Source organism: Balaenoptera musculus, chromosome 2 (genome assembly GCF_009873245.2).
Source record: "Balaenoptera musculus isolate JJ_BM4_2016_0621 chromosome 2, mBalMus1.pri.v3, whole genome shotgun sequence".
In the NCBI taxonomy this organism is placed as follows: domain Eukaryota; kingdom Metazoa; phylum Chordata; class Mammalia; order Artiodactyla; family Balaenopteridae; genus Balaenoptera; species Balaenoptera musculus.
The window spans coordinates 144296599-144317907 of NC_045786.1; the positions used below are offsets into that span (position 1 = coordinate 144296599).

At 38.2% G+C, this 21309-nt stretch overlaps 1 protein-coding gene across 4 annotated transcripts in view; it reads right to left on the reverse strand.

The window, feature by feature from the left end:
- The window catches only part of LOC118889654 (synaptojanin 2 binding protein), a 93397-nt gene that overhangs the window by 44786 nt on the left and 27302 nt on the right, over positions 1 to 21309 (reverse strand). For all 4 annotated transcript variants that reach the window (XR_005018591.1, XR_005018590.1, XM_036841622.1 and 1 more), the window contains exon 3: positions 5562 to 5824. Coding sequence is in view for 2 of the 4 variants with exons in the window: in XM_036841622.1 (XP_036697517.1) it covers positions 5562 to 5625 (64 nt within the window). In the remaining 2 variants the exon portion in view is untranslated. The remainder of the gene's footprint in view (positions 1 to 5561; positions 5825 to 21309) is intronic.

A 21309-nucleotide genomic window follows, 5' to 3' on the forward strand; every position in this document is an offset into this window, starting at 1 on the left:
TTAATAAGATTGATCCTTGAAGCAATCTTTAGAGACACATTCTTTGTATCATATACTCTTCTCACTCTCTGTGTTTTTCCACTTATTCCATCTCCTTGTTTCTGGAATGTTAGCCAGTTTCCTACCATTATATCACATTATGACCAAACTGATTCTTCTCTCTTAAATTGTATTTAGTGGAGAACCTTGTTTATGACTTTTTGAAAGCTGAAATAGACCATGTTACTGGTTATCTTTATATAACAACATCCTATTATACTTTTCTGATATTCATCGATTCGCCTAGTCATTTCATGAACATTTACTGACCACTTTGTGTCATGTACCAGCCAAGGCATTAGGAAAACAAGAGATGAAATATATATCCTTTTAATCAGAAGAGCTCAGACTGAAGTAGAGGGAAGAGGAGACACAAGTAAGGAAGCAAATATAGAAATAACGCTATTTTTCTCTCTCTGTGTTCCCACAGGACTCTGTGATCTTTCTAGGATCGTTCAGAGCCTGGATTTTTAAGTCACATAGACCTGGATCCAATTCTTTTTTTTTTTGTTTTTAACATCTTTATTGGCATATAATTGCTTTACAATGGTGTGTTAGTTTCTGCTTTATAACAAAGTGAATCAGCTATACATATACATATATCCCCATATCTCTTCCCTCTTGCATCTCCCTCCCTCCCACCCTCCCTATCCCACCCCTCTAGGTGGTCACAAAGCACCCAGCTGATCTCCCTGTGCTATGCGGCTGCTTCCCACTAGCTATCGGTTTTACACTTGGTAATGTATATGTGTCCATGCCACTCTCTCACTTTGTCCCAGCTTACCCTTCCCCCTCCCCGTGTCCTCAAGTCCATTCCCCAGTAGGTCTGCGCTGGATCCAATTCTTAACTCTGCCACTTAAAAAGTTGCGTGATGAGAGTCAAGGTTTTCTCCTTTGCAAAATGGGATAATAACCATTTTATTTATTCCTTGTTGGGAGTAGATGAGACAAAGTGCTTAGTTTGGCAATACATGACAGATAATAAATGGTGTCTGAGATTCATAATAAGGGGGCATCTAGCCTGGGTAAAGAAGGCTTCCTGGAGGAGGTGACTCTTGAATTGAATCTTAATCAATGAATAGGAAGGGGAAGGAATCAAGATGGAATCTTAGAGAAAGGTTAAGTTTCCACACCAGCATTGAGAACTCTTCATAATCCAGTCTCTACCTATCTTAGCAACCTCTTCTCCCTTAACTCTCCTAAATGAACCCTTCCTTCTATCCAGGCTGGTTTATTCACTGATCTCAGAATACGCTTACTTATTTTCTTTTCTCTATTTCTTCTTAGGCCATCCCTGGTTGTGGCACTAGCCTAAAGTTTGTCTATAAGAGCAACATAAGTTCCACCTTCTTGTAATTGATCAGTCTGGCCCCCACCGATGCCTCCATCCTTTCACCTTTTCTAGCACAGGGTTAGATTAACATACTTCCCTACACACTTCCTTTGCCCTCCTATTACATCCATGCCCATCATAGTCCTTAACCGTCTGCACCTTTGCACTGAGATTTAACTTTTTACATGTGAATGTCGTATCTCCATTGGAACATAAATTCAATGAGGGCTAGACTTCACATAATCAAGAGAAAATAGGGCAAGGATACAGCACTTTATTCTCAGATCTATTTGGCATATGAAGGGTCAGAAAACTGTTAGCAACAGCCTCAGGGTTAAACACAAAGCACATGGCAGGTCTGTAGAGGCTTAAATGCTTGGACTTAATGAGGTTTCCTGTTTTTAGGTTCTCACCTTGATACGCTGTCAGCTCTGTCAATAGCAAACTATAAAAACTTTCCACTGCGGATTGTGTTAGTCATAAGATGCCTCAAATCATTCTGGAAATAAGGCATGATATAACAAAATAAAGGTCAGGAGAAAGGCTGGGAGCCAACTCCTTAGACATAGCTACTACACTGGGAGGTAGTATATGGAACACTATAATCAACAGATCTGGGTTAAATTCCTGGCTTTTGAAACTTACTGGCTTTAGAACTTGGGCAAATCCTTAACCTCTCTGAGAGACAATTTCCTCAATTAATAATGTGGATTAATCACCATTCACGGTGGTTGTGAAGAAAAAAAAATTTATATATATATATAAAGTAACTAGCACACTGCCAGAAAGAGAATACTTCCTTAATTATTCATTATTAAAACACTGTACCAACCCATTACCCTCTGCAACTCCTTTAAAGAAAGTAGAAAAATAGAGATTCTGTTCCCTCTTTAAAGGTGGTAATCGGGAGCAACTTGCTGAAACTCACTGATAACTCAGTCCTGAACAAGCAATCCTAATATCCAACATGAAGTAGGGTTGTCTTTATGGCCAATATGTACCTGTTACAGTGAAAAAAAGCTAAATTAGATTCTTGTCATACTTCTTAGAGTAACTGAGTCTTTCCAACATTAAGAACTCTCAATTTGATAAAAGTGGGAGGCTTCGAGACCATAATCAAGCTGGATGCCCATAGAAAGAAAAGAGTGTTCCATAAAGGATAAAAAGTAAACTCTTCAAACCCTTGAGGGCATTTCATTTGAGATTGTGATTGATTCTTCAGACCACCTACTGTTGGTTCAAAATGGCAGGAACCATAAAACAACACATGGAATGGGCCAAAGAATCATGAACTCTTGGAAGTGGAAGAAACTTACAAAGTCATCCAGCCTAAGCCTCTCCTTACACGGCTGAGGAAGTAGGCATAGGATAGATGCCAAGCTACGTACCAAGCTTCCTTTTGCCTCACCAGATACTCACTTCATTGTCATAATTTCCCCAAGATTTTATTTCCCTTGCAGTAAGCAAGATCAGACAGAATAGGTTCATTTGCCTTGCAAAATGGGCCCAAACACTGGAATTACCCAAGACTCTTGCCCCTGACAGAACACTGACACAAAAAGGCAAAAGTATATACATTCTTGCAGTTACCTGATTAAACTATCAGGTCCCTACAAAGGACACTGTACTGAAACAAAGAGTGACAATTCTGTCTACAAACAGAAATGCATACTTGGAACTAGAGGCTTTTCATATTTCTTCTATAGAAAGAAAGAACGCTATGGGACTACCAAAATTACTGGAAGCTTCTAGTGGTGATAACTGACTTCTTCCCTATGTATCTTCATGATGGCACAGTGAGGAAAAGCGGAGTTAGACTGTGAGACTTCTTAGGAATACCACATAGCAGGTAACTAGCTTTGGGAGGTGATAAACAGAAACTTGGAAGCTCGTTAACTGAACTAATCAAACTTCAAATGACTGTTTTTATCCAAGTTTGTGGCTCTACTCATCTAAACTTTTAAGTTTATCAACTTATATGAGTAAAACATGAAAATGCTTAGAAAAAATTGTAAGTCACTAGGTGAATAAATTCATTCATTTTTGAATAAATGCACATAAAAAACAGAAATTAAACAACTCTGAGGTGAGATACATTAGCATATACAATTATCTTAATCAGTCCTTTGACGTCTGTCCTAATTCCAATAATGCAGAAAAATGGTAACACTAAGAACTTCAGGTCTGCAAGATCAAAAGGATCAGAAATTGCAGTGAATAGTGAGCTGAACATTAATCAACACTTATGTAAATACCAAAAAAAGGTGAAGTGATATTACACTAAACTTTTAAAATATTTAGTGACTGGAATATGCAAGAGAATATCAGAGTTCTGCTCTGCTTCAGTCAGGAGATCCTGAAAATACTGTGGATACTGCAGCAAAAGGACCATGTCAAAATACGTTAAATTCTTAAGCAAGAGACAAGAATCAAACTTCAAATCACATCACAAGAGAGCTAATGTAACAACTAGGGATATTTAGGCTGTAGAAGGAAGAGACAAAACAGGAGAACAACCAGATGCCTTTAAATACTTGCAAGGCTATCAGAAAATGAACTACCATTGTTTCAGTTGGCCCTAGGAGAAGAACAAGTACCAATGGATGAAAAGCACAGAAAAACAGATTTTGGTTTAACAATAATTTTCCATGTTAGCCTCAAAAGTCAATAACCATTAACAGGGAGAGAAGGAGAAATTTACATAAAATAAGAAAAATGTACCTCAGAGACTTGGGCATACTGAATGAGCCTTTGACAAAAGTTTAGGAGATCGTATGAAGCATGACATTAAACCATGCAGATTAGCAATAAATTACACTCTCATAAGTAAAGTTGATTTCCAATTTTTTTATAACAAGAAAAAAGACAAAGCATGGATGATTCAGAAAGCCATATTTTATGAAAAATAATCTATGAGTGGTGGTCAAGCTACTGCAAAATTCCAGATGGGAAAAGATGGACTGGTCTAAGTAGTGGCGATGGAAACAGAAAGGAGTGAAAGACTTAAAAAATTATTTCCGATAGAGCTCATGGTACTTGATGAGTTGTTGGAGACTCTTGAAATAACAGTATTTAGCAGGATTTACTGTGTTAACCTAACCATTTATCTACTAACAATAAAAACAACAATAGTAGTGAACACACAGTGCTTAGCACACAATGTTCTAAATATTTTACATAGATTAACTGATTTCATTCTCATAACCATAGGAAGTGTACTCTATTATCATGCACATTTTACATAAGAGAAATTAAGTCTTACATCAGTAAAGTTAGTTAATAAATATCAAAGAACTGGTAAGAGGTTAGATACCATTTTTGGACCTACATAAGCCCAAAGCTAAAGCTCTTAATTGATACACTAGACAGCTGTAAAGGAAAGGCAACAAAAGCCAAAGTGGGCAGCACGTAGTACTATTAAGAGCCTAGTGGAGTGAAGTGCGTCAGGAGATAAGAGCACTGTAGGTGAAAGTGAGGATTTGGTAGTATCAGAATCCCATGATGGGCTTGTTGGAAGGAAGGAAGGGATGAAAAGGACCAAAGAAACACCTACATTGAACCCAAATTCACAGAGATGGGTCCTAGGAATTAACCTTTTTTTTTAAAAAAAAAAGAAAAACCAAAAAACCTTGGATAATTTGGAGGCGAAACCAGATTTGGGAACATCTGTAGTAGATCTCTAAGGTCTCTTTCTGGTTTAACATTCCAGTTAAACCGTCTAAATGAATTTCCCAGAAATGAAAGGAGGGAGGGAGGGATACTAGCACCAAGAAAACGGCTATGCATTTACAGTCCACACCGTTTATGCTCCCATTTTTACTAAACTGTCTCTCATAGAAAGAGGGATAGAGCAGGCAAATGGAAGGAAGGGTGTGGTGTCCACGGGTGCTGGCTAAAAAGCAGGCTTTCCCCCAGGATTTTCTAGTACCATTAGCAGGAAGAAACTCTTCCTGACTATAAATACATGTGGTAATCCGACTGCAAAATGAGGTGGACTCCTCAGATCCGTCTCAGGCTAACGTTGGATGCCAATATAGCCTTCTATGTGCTCACAAGCGTTGCATGAAATATCTCGGTTGGGGCCTGCCTTCTCCGAGGCCGAAAGAATCTGGCTCTGCATAAGAGGTGTCCGCTCTGCAATTACAGCCTCAAGTACCCTACTCCCAGCGATGATCACTTCTGCACATACCTGAGGGTCCTCTAGTGAGATTGATCTCCTCCTCAGTAAGCAAGTAATCCACTCCTCCGTTCATATTTTACTCTTGTCTGGCTTCCCAACCTGGGTCAGCGAGGGCTCGTTCAGGCGAAGGTGAAAATCACCCCGGCGGCGGCCACAGCACCGCACTTTCGGTTTCAGTAGCCTCCGAACCGGAAAAGGAAGCCAGGAGAGCGGCGAGCGCCAGGAATGCTGGGAATCGTGGTTCTGGCTGCCGCTCTGAAGCGTTATCTCACCTGGTGGTCAAAGCAAACTGAGAGGTGAGTAAGGAACGCATTTCTATCCTGATTTACTATTCTGGGCGGAGTGGTGGTGGTGGAGGGGGAGGCGGGGGAGCAGGTAGGGATAGGAAAGGTAAGAGACATAAATGAATTGATATTGTCAAGGAAAAATGAAAACTAAGATCTCCTGCCATCTCAGAAAATCTCACCGAATGTAGAAAAAAATTATATTATTCAGTAAGCCCTGAACCAGACTGGGATGGGTGTCACAGGCAATTGCTAATGCGATTGCAAAGAAAGAAATCTCACCCTTCTTTATAGACAAGCAGATACAATCCATTACGTGCATGTTCTCATGTAATAGTACTACGTAACCACACCGTTTGCTGTACCTTCTTTGGTAGGTCACGCTTGGGGTAGCCATTTGTGTTCGTTAATTGCCATTATCGAAGGGAAAAAGAAAACTTTTCTATTTCTGTGACAAGAAGGTACTTTTAGCTTGGAGCAACGAGCCTAGGCTAACTTCTATGGTGAGAGGATATGGGGCACTATCTTCCTGGATATTTAGATTTCAAAGAGTTGGCTCCCAGGACCTTAAGAAAAACTACTGAGTTGTACCTGGTAAGAGGCTTGTTTAGCTTTTAAAAAGACTTATATACATATAAAAGAGATATAGGAAGGATTTATAATTATAAATTTGTTCAAGAAAATTCTCTATGAAAGGGTAGAGGGGTAAAGGTCTCTTCCTTTTGGTAACAGGGAAAACAGGGAAAATTCAATCTTTTAATTTTTTTAAGTCTCTGCAGTAAGACTGGTAAACACAGTAGCTTCTGGTTTGATTATTTAATCTGAATTGGAACGCCTTAATTGGAATTGAACTTTTCAATCTTCCATCAATCCCTGTGGTCTAACTCCAGGTGGTTTCTCAAACCAGAAGCTACTGTGTTTATCAAACAAAACAAGAAAGAGGCAGATTAGGCAGGAAGGCCTCTTATTTGCCAATCCTTAGAGAAGTTAATATGGAATAGTGGAAAGAACACAGGAGGTAATGTTAGAAGACCTGATCTCAAGTTTCAGCTCCATCTTCCAGTTGTCTGGCTTTGATCAGGTAACCTAATATCTCCCAATTGTGTTTCCCCATCTTAAAAAGGGCATGATAATAGATCTTTAAAATGTTTTTGAAAAGAGTAAATGAGGGCTTCCCTAGTGGCGCAGTGGTTGAGAGTCTGCCTGCCAGTGCAGGGGACGCGGGTTTGAGCCCTGGTCTGGGAACATCCCACATGCCGCAGAGCAACTGGGCCCGTGAGCCACAATTACTGAGCCTGCGCGTCTGGAGCCTGTGCTCCGCAGCAAGAGAGGCCGCGATAGTGAGAGGCCCGCGCACCGCGATGAAGAGTGGCCCCCACTTGCCGCAACTGGAGAAAGCCCTCGCATAGAAACGAAGACCCAACACAGCCATTAAAACAAAAAAAAAAAAAAAAGAAAAGAGTAAATGAGATGAAAATTTTAAAAATGACTTTTCAAACTCAGATTCATGCCATCCTCAACTTCCAGCCCTCCTCAACACGTGTTAGTTGAATGAGTGAATAAAGTGATCATAATAAAAAACAAAGTATGGTAAGTGAAAAAAAAAGTAAGTAGGTGATATTGGAATTCCAAGAGAGAAGACATCACATAGAAATGGGAAAAGAAAATCAAGAAACTCATTAATGAAGAAATTTTGAAGAAAAATAAAAGTTTCTTGTAGACTATGTGGGGGTGGGGGAGTCACTACTCTGTACCTGGGAAGATTGCCCTTTTCACCTGAGCCCTCAGTTTCAAAAGAAACACAAAGAGCAGTAAAAGAAAAAAGGTCACCAAATAAGTTTAGGAAGTGCTGGTAATAAGTGGAGCAACAGAAGGCATGTAAATTGTCTTTATACCTTAATGTAAGTATAGTTTTTAAGAATGAGGAAACTATAATATGTAGGAAGGCAGATAACAGAGGAAATAGGAGTTTCCACTAAGAGAAAACAATTGAGAAAAGCTATGGAATCAGGGTAGTCATGGTGTTACTGAACACAAGTGCATGTGCCTGATGACGCACAGTGAGGCCAAACAATACCAAAACGTCGGAGCTTGGAACAGAGAATGGTTTATTGCAGGGCCATGCAAGGAGACGGGTGGATCATACCTTAAAAACCCCAAACTCCTTGAAAGCTTTCAGCAAAGCCCCTTTATAGGAAAGGTGAGGGAGGGGCGTGGTTAGTTGTTGCAAACTTCTTGGTGTCAGATCCTTTGTTCTTGAGGTCAGGTCATGGTCAGGTGATGGTCTTCCTGTAAATTTCCACCAAACAAATGTTATTCTCTGTTCTGACAAGAAAGGGCAAGGTCCCAAGGCATAACTTTCACCTTTCACCCTCTGAGGTCCAGGTCCTGGCTAAGAGGAGGGGGTCCCTGCGGGGGCCAGTTACCCTGCCCAGGAGCGTTCGTCCAGCACCCAGTCTGGGTCCTCCCGCCAGTACGCAGGCCCAGCTAAATAGGCAGATCTCAGCTGGCAGTGCCCTCAGGGCCAGGTCCCCAGTCCCTGACCAGCCATCATCACTGAGGGAACCAGGTGCCTAGGACCCAACTGGTCCTCAGGCACCTCAGGCTGCCTAAATGGGGGTAGGGAGCCAGGTCCAATGGACTGCAACCCATGCAGACTGCCACTGCCATTAGGTCGCAGAGGTGGGGATGGGGGAGAGGTTCATCACCACCTTAAGGCCTGGGCCTGGCCAGTGGGTGACCTTGGTGAGGCCTATGGGGCCCTGCAGGACACAGCCCCCTGCCTGTTCCCTGGGCCTCCCAGCTCACCCACCAGCCTGAGGCCAGGTGAGCTGTAGGGCCCGAGGGAGAAGGCCAGGATCCACCTCTTACCTCACTCTCTGCCTGGTGACCACCACTCACCCGAGGGTTGGCCTAATGGGCCCCCTAACCACCATGCTAGTGGTCTCTCAGTAATGGCTGCCTGGTAACGGCTGCCTGCCAATGGCTGTATGCCCCGCTCTATTACAATTCCCCCCTTTTCTTTGATATTCCTCAATCTTGAGGAGAACATGTAGGTATGTTTTATATCTAAAATAAATCATGGTTAATCATGAACTTGGCAGAAGAACTCGGTTTTAGGGGGACTTGGTTTCAACCTCCAATTCTGTTTCACACTTCCCCGAGTCTTTCAGGGAATGGGGTGATGACCGCTCTAGCTACTTCCTGCTAAAATGGGACACAGTCCTACCTTGATTTGGGGCATGGATACCGAGTTGGAAATAATCCCAAATTCCAAGTCCTGGATCCAAGTCTTGTATAAGAAACATCTCATTCCCTGAGGAATTCAGGAGACTAAGCCTGAAAACCAGTATGGACCTGGTATACTGGGGGAGACTTGTTGCCACGTAGCCAGACTCACAGAAGTATAATTTACCAAATTGCTTTAAGTCATGAGTAACTTGATGGGAAGGGCTTCCCTATATCTGGAGAACACAGATAAAAATCAGTAATATTCCAGACAAAACGCATAATCATTATAACCATATACACCAGTTTACTCAGTAACCAATCCTTTTGTTATCTTTTTATGAAGCCATCAAGTCTTCCATTAGTATTTTAAGTTTCTTACCCAGTTCAGTGGTATAATCTGAAATTTATTAGAGACCTGCACTTATCAAAAAAGTCCTCCCTATGAATCTTCTTGAAGATAAAGCACTTTTGCAAAGCATCAGCTTAACTGTCTATTAAAGACTTAAAAAGGCAAGGTTAAAGATCTGATCACAATGTGTTGACAAAACTTAATTTGCTATGATATAACCAGAGTTATGGCTGATAGATTATACCAGGACATATGTACATTTCAGAAACTTTATATAATTTGTAGAATATCTATAGTAGTAATAACATTTATCTGTACAGTATAATAAAGGAAGGCTTACCACTCCTTTGACAATGCTTCCCATGTAATTAAATGTACCAAATAATACTAGTTAAATATTCCTCCTTGAGATGCCTTAGGGGCCCCCTAACAAATCCCAAAGTTAGCTGGAGGTCAAACGAACTTTAATTAAAATGTGATATTTGGGAAGTTTGTCAAAAAGTTTCAAAACACTTGGTCAAATAAGATCATCAGTCACTGTAAGACAATACTTGTTTCTTATCCAAAGCGAGAAGAGAACTTAAAAGCAAATACAGATCACTTAAAGGAAGAAAGTTCATATAACCTGTTATCAAAAGCAGCATTCGAGGTAAACTTGTTCTCTTAGCAGAGAGGAACTAAATCTAGTCTTGCACCAGCTTACTTTTAATATCGATAACAAAATCCATTTACCTAAATTTAATCTAATCTCAGCCTGATCATGCATAAAAGTCCTTTTTTACTCAAAACATATATCCTACTTTCCTACTGTAAACTGAAATGTTAAAAAAATTATTTTAGTAGCTTTAATTACATATTTAGATTAGAATCCTCAACTCTTAAGTACCTTAATTTTTAGTGAAAACCAAGAGGCAAGTAATTGTGAACTGTTTGTCATACCAGAATTTTCTGATTGGAAACTTATGCTTTGGTTTTCCTCTCCTAAGAAGGCAAAGGTAGGTAAACTTAGATTTTCCCAGCAACCAGTGTTCCAATATTTTATCCTATTTGAAATGACCTAGATGGTCAATGAATTCTTGCCATTTAACTTAGTTCAGTTTCAAGTTACCAGTTTGGAGAGGCTATTTTAGATAGACTTAAAGTTTCATCATATGAAGTTATTTTTCTTGCTGACAAATTTGCAACAGATATAAGGTCTTATTTGATCTCTAAATAACCTAGGTACAACAGAAGTATTATACTTAACAAACCAACAAGCTTAAACTAGCTTCAGTGCCAGATATCAATTCAGTACTGAACATTTCCCAGATCACGAGGACCTGAAATTCATTTTGGCCAGCTTTCTAAACATTAAAAAGTATTTCATTTGTAAGCACTTACTTTTGAGTCAATTAAATAGAGCTCATTTACAAGTTAACTTAGCCGTATTATAACTGAAAGTGGTCCGGTTCTGGAGAATGCACCTCAAGGGGTTGCATTCAGGAAACAAATTTGAGTTTCCCATAGCCAGCACACTTACACACAAGACAAATGCAAACATACACAAGGAACAAAATCTAATTCCTGCAGGACAAAAAAGGGTGAAGGTCAACAATTTCCTCAACTTTTTCTTTTTTTTTTTAATTTATTTTTGTCTGTGTTGTGTCTCCCTTGTGGTGTGTGGGCTTCTCATTGTGGTGGCCTCTCTTGCTGCAGAGCACAGGCTCTAGGCATGCGGGCTTCAGTAGTTGTGGCTTGCGGGCTCTAGAGCGCAGGCTCAGCAGTTGTGGTGCATGGGCCCAGTTTCTCCGTGGCATGTGGGATCTTCCCAGACCAGGGACCGAACCCGTGCCCCCTGCATTGGCAGATGGATTTCCAGCCACTGCACCACCAGGGAAGCCCCATCAACTTTTTCAAACAAAGATCCCTCTTTTTAACAACAAACAACATGCAAATGGAAAGATAGGGAATCATGACCACATGTGTCATGGCAATTGATCTGGCAAACGCAAAACCAAAAAAGAAAAAAACACCAATAAACAGTTGGAATAAGTTAAATTTACTTAGTTAACTCTGAGCTCTCTCCTAGAAATATTTTTATTTTCTCAGGGTCAGAATTCAAAAAAAAGTATTTCATCAAGCCAGCTTTCTCTAACTACATATGCAAAAAGAACCAGTTTTGGAATTTCAAAAGGGTTTCATCTTAACCAAATTTTCTGCAGAGTCTAAAGAACCTAGTGGCCACACAGTGGTAAAAAAATCTTCTTTCTTACACCCTAGGGGTGTAACCTCTATAAGATGGAATACAGCTCTGCTTATCATAGCAGGTGTTATTAAATATCAAACAAACAAATGCAATGCAAAATGGTCTCTCAGGATCACAGTTCCCTAGCACCAAAAAGGAGATTCCCACCCATTGCAAAGGGAAAATCCCAACCAATGTTCCAACACAGGTGAAACCCAATGCAATAAGGAAGGATACGTGGTGTCGTCACTTGTGAGCTACGTTATTCACCAAAGACGTCTCAACTAGCCAATACAAGTACTGATTCACACACATACAACATAACAAATAACAAACATGGTCCCACAAACAAAAGCACAAACCAGAGTGGCTCACCCCAAAATGACACACACAAAAACACAAACAACAAATAAGCTACAGTCACACAGACAGAAAATCAGAGGAGGTGTAGTCTAAACTTCCACTTCCACTCACAGATCAAGGCCTCCAAACAGAGTGGCCCAGCTCTCAAAAGTGAATGGACCTAAAGTGGCTCACTTCCTGCAAGGGAAGCAGCCCAAATGGAGTGGAGAGAATTTCCAGCCTGAACAAGGGGGAGCGACTTACCCCAACTGACACCAAATGTGGACCATAGCTCTGGATGTTTCTCTGCTCCAAACAGCCTTGTGCTGTGGGGCGGCTAATGCCTGTCAGGGAGAGTCCCTCCCAGTTCCCCAGAGCAAATGAGCTCCAGCACCTGCTGGGAACTGGGAAGGGGCTGCCCCTGGCCGGGGTCAACCTGCCATGGGAACAGACCTCCTGGCTGGCTCGCGATAATGAGCATTTGGGGAAAAGAAAATAGAACATAATCTATGAGTGAAAAAGCAGAATGGGTTGGTAGGTGATGACACAAAAAATAGGCTAGAAACAGATCATGAAAAAAAAAAACACCAGTACAGAGATATACACTTAATTCTATATGCGATAGGCTAAGGAAGTTTATTTCTCTCACATTAAAGAACTCTGGAAATGGACAGTATAGGACTGATATTGAGGCTCCTCAGTCACCAGGCATCTTAAATTATCATGATGAAAATAGAATTACTAATCCCCTATACCTCCTTTAGTCTTTCCTCTTCCTGGGTAACTGGATTTGCCCAATTCAAATAAAAATATTCAGAATAATTCTTTTATTTTCCCCAGCTTCTAGTATTTATTTTTAGTTGAAGTATAATTGATTTACAATATTATATTTGTTTCAGGTGTACAACATAGTGATTTTATATTTTTATATGTTATAAAATGATCACCACAATAAGTTTAGTTACCATCTGTCAACATACAAAATTATTACAATATTATTGACGATATTCCCTATGCTGTACATCCCCATGACTTATTTATTTTATAACTATAAGTTTGTACCTTTTAATCTCCCTCATCTATTTTACTCACCCCAAGGCCTTCCTCTCTGCAATCACCAGTTTGTTCTCTGAGGCTGTTTATGTTATGTTTGTTCATTTGTTTTGTTCTTTTAGATTTCACATATAAATGAAACCATATAGTATTTGTTGTTATCTTTCTGATTTATTTCACTTAGCATAATACCCTTTAGATTCATCCATATTGTTGAAAATGGCAGGATTTCATTCTTTTTTATGGTTAATATTCCATTAAATGCACACATACCCACACATATATCTCACACATCTTTTTTATCCTTTCATATATTGATGGACACTTAGGTTGTTTTCATATCTTGGCTACTGTAAATACTGCTGCAGTGAACATAGGGGTGCCTATATCTTTTCAAATTAGTGTTTCTGTTTTCTTTGGAAAAATACCCAGAGGTGGAATTCCTGGATCGTATGGTATTAATTTTTTGAGGGACTTCTATACTGTTTCCCATAGTGGCTGCACCAATTTTGCACCACTGTTGTCCCAACCAACAGTGCACAAACCTTCCCTTTTCTCCACGTCCTTGCCAATGCTTGTTATTCCTTGTTTTTGTTTGTTTTGTTTTGTTTTTTGCTTTTGTTTTTGTTTTTGTTTTTTGATGATAGCCATTCTGACAGGTGTGAGGTCATATCTCATTGTGGTTTTGATTTATATTTTCCTGATGATTAGTGATGTTGCACATCTTTTCATGTGTCTGTTGTCCATGTATATGACTTCTTTGGGAAAATATCTATTCAGGTTCACTGCCATTTTTAATCAATTGTTTGTTTTATTTTTTGATGTTAAGTTGTATGAGTTCTTTGTGTATTTTGGGTATTAACCCCTCATTGGATATATCATTTCCAAATATCTTTTTCTAATAAGCAGGTGGCCTTTTGTTCTGTTGATAGTTTCCTTTTCTGTGCAAAAGGTTTTTAGTTTGATTAGGTCCTATGTGTTTATATTTTCTTTTGTTTCCCTTATCTGAGGAGACATATCAAAAAATGTTGTTAAGACTGATATCAAAGAGCATGCTGCCTATGTTTTCTTCTAGAAGTTTTATGGTTCAGGTCTTACATAAGTCTTTAATTCATTTTGAGTTTATTTTGTGTATGGGGTGAGATAATCCACTTTGATTACATGTGCCTGTCCAGTTTTCCCAGCACCATTTATTGAAGAAGCTGTCTTTTCTCCATTTATATCCTTGCCTCTTTTGTTGTAGATTAATTGCCCATTTAACTGTGGATTCATTTCTGAGCTGTCTATTCTGTTCCATTGATCTATGTGTCTGTTTTTGTGCAAGTACCATACTGTTCTGATTACTGTAGCTTTGTAGTATAGTCTGAAGTCAGGGAGCGTGATTCCTCCACCTCTGTTCTTATTTCTGAAGATTGTTTTGGCTATTTGGGGTCTTTTGTTTTTCCATACACATTTTAGAATTATTTGTTTTAGTTCTGTGAAAACTGCCATTAGTATTTTGATACGGATTGCATTGAATCTGTGGATTCCTTGGGTAGCATGATCATGTTAACAATATTAGTTCTTCCAATCCAAGAGTATGGTATGTATTCCAATTTTTGTACATCTTCAATTTCTTTCATCAGTGTCTTATAGTTTTCCTGAGTACAGGCCTTTTACCTTGTTTGTTAAATTTATTCCTAGATATTTTATTTTTTATGTGATTATAAATGGGATTGTTTTCTTAATTTCTCTTTCTGATAGTTTGTGTTAGTGTATAGAAATGCAACAGATTTCCGTATATCAGTTTTGTATCATGCAACTTTACTGAATTCATTGATGAGTTCTAGTAGTTTTTTTTTTTTTTTTGGTTGTATCTCTAGGATTTTCTGTATATAGTATCATGACATCTGCAAACAGTGAGTTTTACTTCTTTCTTTTCAATCTGAATCCTTTTATTTCTTTTTCTTGTCTGGTTTCTGTGGTTAGGACTTCCAATACTATGTTAAATAAAAGTTGCAAGAATGGGCAATCCTTGTCTTGTTCCTGATCTTAGAGGAAATGCTTTCAGCTTTTGACCACTGAGTATGACATTGACTGTAGGTTTGTCATATGGACTTTATATATTGAGATATGTTCCCTCCACACTCAACTTTGTTGAGATTTTTTATCATAAATTGTTGAATTTTGTCAGAAGCTTTTTCTGCATCTTTTGAGATGATCATATGATTTTTATTCTTCAATTTATTAATATGGTATCTCACATGGAATGATTTGTGGATATTGAACCATCCTTGCATTCTACAAACAACATATGCTGGAGAGGGTGTGGAGGAAAGGGAACCCTCTTGCACTGTTGGTGGGAATGTAAATTGATACAGCCACTATGGAGAACAGTATGGAGGTTCCTTAAGAAACTGAAAATAGAATTACCATATGACCCAGCAATCCCACTACTGGGCATATACCCAGAGAAAACCATCATTCAAAAAAAAACATGCACCCCAATATTCATTGCAGCACTATTTACAATAGCCAGGTCATGGAAGCAACCTAAATGCCCATCGACAGATGAATAGATAAAGAAGATGTGGTACATATATACAATGGAATATTACTCAGCCATAAAAAGGAACGAAATTGGGTCATTTGTTTAGACGTAGATGGATCTAGAGACTGTCATACAGAGTGAAGTAAGTCAGAAAGAGAAAAACAAATATCGTATATTAATGCATGTATGTGAAACCTGAGAAATGGTACAGATGAACCGGTTTGCAGGGCAGAAATCGAGACACAGCTGTAGAGAACAAACGTATGGACGCCAAGCGGGGAAAGCGGCGGGGTGGTGGTGGTAGGGTGTGATGAATTGGGCGATTGGGATTGACATGTATACACTGATGTGTATAAAATTGATGACTAAGAAGAACCTGCTGTATAAAAAAGTAAGTAAATGAGTTAAAAAAATTAAAAAAAAATCGTAGCAATATTTTTTGGATCCACCTCTTACAGTAATGAAAATAAAAACAAAAATAAATGAATGGGACAGAATCAAACTTAAAAAGCTTTTGCACAGGAAAGGAAACCATAAAAAAATGAAAAGACAACGTATGGACTGGGAGAAAATATTTGCAAACAATGCTACTGACAAGGGCTTAATTTCCAAAATATATAAACAGCTTTTACAATTCATAACAAAAAACAAACAATTCAATCAAAAAATGGGCAGACCTAAACAGACATTTCTCCAAAGAAGACATACAGATGGCCAATAGGCACATGAAAAGATGCTCATCATCGCTAATTATTAGAGAAATGCAAATAAAAACTACAGTGAGGTGCCACCTCACAAATGTCAGAATGGCCATCATTAAAAAGTCTACAAACAATAAATGCTGGAGAGGGTGTGGAGAAAAGGGAACCCTCCTACACTGTTGCTGGGAATGTAAATTGGTGCAGCCACTCTGGAAAACAGTATGGAGATTCCTCAAAAAACTGAAAACAGAGTTGCCATATGATCTAGCAATCCCACTCCTGGGCATATACTCAGAAAAAACTATAATTCGAAAAGATACATGCACCCCTATGTTCATAGCAGCACTATTTACAATAGCGAAGACGTGGAAACAACCTAAATGTCCAATGACAGATCAATGGATAAAGAATATGTGATATATATGTGTGTGTGTGTGTATACACACACACACACACACACACACACACACTGGAATATTACTCAGCCATTAAAAAGAATGAAATAATGCCATTTGCAACATGGATGGACCTAGGGATTAAGGACCTGGAGATTATCATAGTAAGTGAAGTAAATCAGAAAGAGAAAGACAATTGCCATATATCACTTATATGTGGAATCTAAAATATGACACAAATGAACTTATCGATGAAACAGAAACAGACTCACAGATATAGAGAACAGACTTGTGGTTGCCAGGGGGGAGCATGGGGGAGGGATGATTGTGAGTTTTTGATTAGCAGATGCAAACTATTATATATAGAATAGATAAACATAAGGTCCTACTGTATAGCACATGAAAACTATATTCAATATCCTGTGAAAAACCATAATGGAAAAGAATATGAAAAAGAATATAGATATATCTGAATCACTTTGCTGTACAAGCAGAAATTGACACATTTAAAAGTCAACTATATTTCAATAAAATAAATTTAAAATATACTCTAGATTTTTTTGAGTATATAAAGATTTCTCTCTTATTTAACCATAGAATAATTTGTTAATCTTGCACAAGACATGCAACAGAAAATAAGCACATTCAGAGATAGGTACATTTTAAAATAGTAAATATACCTCTATCTAATTCTTTTCGTTTTTTTTTATTTAATTTAATTTTATTTTATATTGGAGTATATTTGATTTACAATGTTGTGTTAGTTTTCAGGTGTTATAGCAAAGTGATTTAGTTTTATGTATACATATATCTATTCTTTTTCAGATTCTTTTCTCATATAGGTTATTACAGAGTATACATATTCTGAATCTTAATCCCTTATAAGATATATGGTTTGCAAATATTATCTCCCATTCTATGGATAGCCTTTTAACTCTGTTTTTAGCATTTTTTGATCCACAGAAGTTTTCATTTTTGTGAAGTCAAATGTGTCTGTATTTTTCTGTTTTTTACCTGTGCCTTTGACATAATATCCAGGAAATCATTACCAAATCCAATGTCATGCAGCTTTTGTCCTACGTTTCTACTATGAATTTTATTATTTTAGGTCTTACATTTAGGTCTGTAATCTGTTTTGTATTAATATTTGTATATGGTATTAGGTAAGGGTCCAATTTCATTCCTTTGCATGGGGATATTGTTTCCCTAGTACCATATGAGAAATGGCTGTCCTTTCCCCATTTAGTGGTTTTGACACCCTTGTCAAAAATCAATTGACCGTATAAGTGAGGGTTCATTTCTTGGCTCTCTATCCCATGCCATTAATCTCTATATCTGTCTTTATGCCTATACCACACTGTTGCAATTACTGTAGCTTTGTAGTAAGATTTGAAATCAGGAAGTGTGAGTCCTCCAGTTTTGTTCTTCTTTTTCAAGATTGTTTTGACTATTCAGTGTCTCTCAAGATACCATATGACTTCTAGGATGGGATTTTCTATTTCGATAAAAAACATAATTGAATTAGATAAAGTTTACATTGACTCTGTAGATCACTTTGGGAAGTATTGAAATTTTAAGAATATTAAGTAATTGAATCCATGTACACAGGATGTGTTTCCATTTTTTTATGTCTTCTCATATTCTTTCAGCCATGTTTTGTAGTTTTCAATGTACAAGTCTTTCATCTCCTTGTTGAAGTTAATTCCTTAGTAATATTTTATTCTTTTTGACACTATTGTAAATGAAATTGTTCTTGTCATTTCCTTTTCAGATTGTTCATTGTTAGTGTATAGAAATGCAACTGATTTTTGTGTGTTGACTTAGGGTCCTGCTACTTTGCTGAATTAGTGTATCAGTTCATTTTTAGTTTATTAGTTTATTATTATCATTTATTAGTTCAGATAGTTATTTTGTGGGATCTTTAGGATTTTCTACATATAAGATCTTATCATCTACAAGCAGATAATTTTATTTCTATTGTACTTTGGTTACCTTTTATTTCTTTTTCTTGCCAAATTGCTCTGGCTGGAACTTCCAGTACTATGTTTTTTCTTTTTTTTTAATTAATTAATTAATTTATTTCTGGCTGCATTGAGTCTTCGTTTTTGCGTGCAGGCTTTCTCTAGTTGAAGTGAGTGAGGGCTGCTCTTCGTTGTGGTGCGAGGGCTCCTCATTGCAGTGGCTTCTCTCATTGCAGAGCACAGGATCTAGGCACACGGGCTTCAGTAGTTATGGCTCACAGGCTCAGTAGTTGTGGCTCCCGGGCTCTAGAGCGCAGACTCAGTAGTTGTGGCACACAGCCTTAGTTGCTCCACGGCATGTGGGATCTTCCCAGACCAGGGCTCGAAGCCATGTCCCCTGCATTGGCAGGCGGATTCTTAACCACTGCGCCACCAGGGAAGCCCCTCCAGTACTATGTTGAATAGAAGTGATAAGCAGGCATCTTTGTATAATTCCTGATCTTAAAGTAAAGCCTTCAGTCTTTCAGCATTGGGTATTATATTTTCTGTGTGTTTTTCACATATGGCTTTTAGTATGTTGAGGAAATTTCCTTCTATTCCTAGTTTGTTGAATGTTTTTCATGAAAGGTTGTTGAATTTAGTCAAATGCTTTTTCTGCTTCAATTGATATCATCCTGTGGTTTTTTTCTTCATATATAATATATAATAATTGTAATATGCTATCTATAATATATATAAAATCTATATAAAATCTATTCATACACCACATTAACTAATACACACACACACACACACACACACACACACACATATATATATATATATATATATATATATATAGGTATTGATAGAGTTTCATATATTGAAATATCCTTGCATTCCAGGAATAAAGCTCACTTGGTTATGGTGTATAATCCTTTTAATATGCTGGTGAATTCGGTTTGTTAGTATTTTGTTGAGGACTTTTACATGCATGCTTATAACAATATGGGTCTGTCATTTTGTGTTTTGCAGTGCCTTTGTCTGGTTTTGTTATCAGATAATGCTGGTGTCATGGAATGAGTTAGGAAATGTTCCCTCCTCTTCAATTTTTTGGAAGGTTTAAAAAAGATTGGTATGAGTTTTCTACTTTAAATGTTTAGTAGAACTCATGCGTGAAGCCATCAGGTCTAGGGCTTTTTTTTGTCAGGAGATTTTTTATTACTGAGTCAATTTCCTTAATAGTTACAGGCCTATTTGGGTTTTCTGTTTGTTCATGATTTAGTTTTAATAGGTGTGTGTGTTTCTCAAAATGTGTCAGTTTCCCCTAGGTTATCCAATTTGTTGACCTACAATTGTTCATAATACTCTCCTATACTCCTTTTTATTTCTGTAGAATCAGTAGTAATGCCCCATATTCTTATCTGCTTTTAGCAATTTGAATCTTCTCTCATTTTTCCTAGTTCATGTAGAGAAAAGTTTGTCAAATTTTTGGATCTTTTGGAAGATCCAACTTTTTGTTTCATTGATTTTCTTTATTTTTTTCTATCTCTACTTTGTGTGAAAGGAAACTGTAGTGATACTGATGTAATACACCATATTAATAGAATGAAGGATAAAAATCATATGATCATTTCAACAAATGCAGAGAAATCACTTGCAAATTTCAACATCTTTTTATGATAAGAAGAACTCTCAAAAAATTAGGTATAGGGGCTTCCCTGGTGGCGCAGTGGTTGGGAATCTGCCTGCCAATGCAGGGGACACGGGTTCAAGCCCTGGTCTGGGAAGATCCCACATGCCACGGAGTGACTAAGCCCATGAGCCACAAATACTGAGCCTGCGTGTCTGGAGCCTGTGCTCCGCAACGGGATAGGCCGCGACCGTGAGAGGCCCGCGCACCGCGATGAAGAGTGGCCCCCACTCACTGCAACTGGAGAAAGCCCTCGCACGGAAACAAAGACCCAACACAGCCAAAAATAAAAAAATATATATATATAAATAAATTAATTAAAAAAAAAATTAGGTATAGAAGGAATGTACCTAAACATGATAAGGCCCATATATGACAAGCCCACAGCTAATATCACACTCAATAGTGAAAGGTTGATAGCTTTTCCCCAAAGGTCAGGCACAAGACAAGGATGCCCACTCTCACCACCTGTGTTCCACATAGTATTGGAAGTTCTAGCCACACCAATTAGGCAACAAAAATAAAGAAAAGTCTTCCAAATTGGGAATAACAAAGTAAAACTCTCTCTGTTTACAGATTACATAAACTAATATATAGAAAACTGTAGTGGAGAAAAGGGAACCCTCTTGCACTGTTGATGGGACTGTAAATTGATAACAGCCACTATGGAGAACAGTATGGAGGTTCCTTAAAAAACTAAAAGTAGAACTACCATGTGACCCAGCAATCCCACTACTGGGCATATACCCTGAGAAAACCATAATTCAAAAAGAGACATGTACCACAATGTTCACTGCAGCACTATTTACTATAGCCAGGACATGGAAGCAACCTAAGTGTCCATCGACAGATGAATGGATAAAGAAGATGTGGCACATATATACAATGGAATATTACTCTGCCATAAAAAGAAACGGAATTGAGTTATTTGTAGTGAGGTGGATGGACCTAGAGTCTGTCATACAGAGTGAAGTAAGTCAGAAAGAGAAAAACAAATACCATATGCTAACACTAT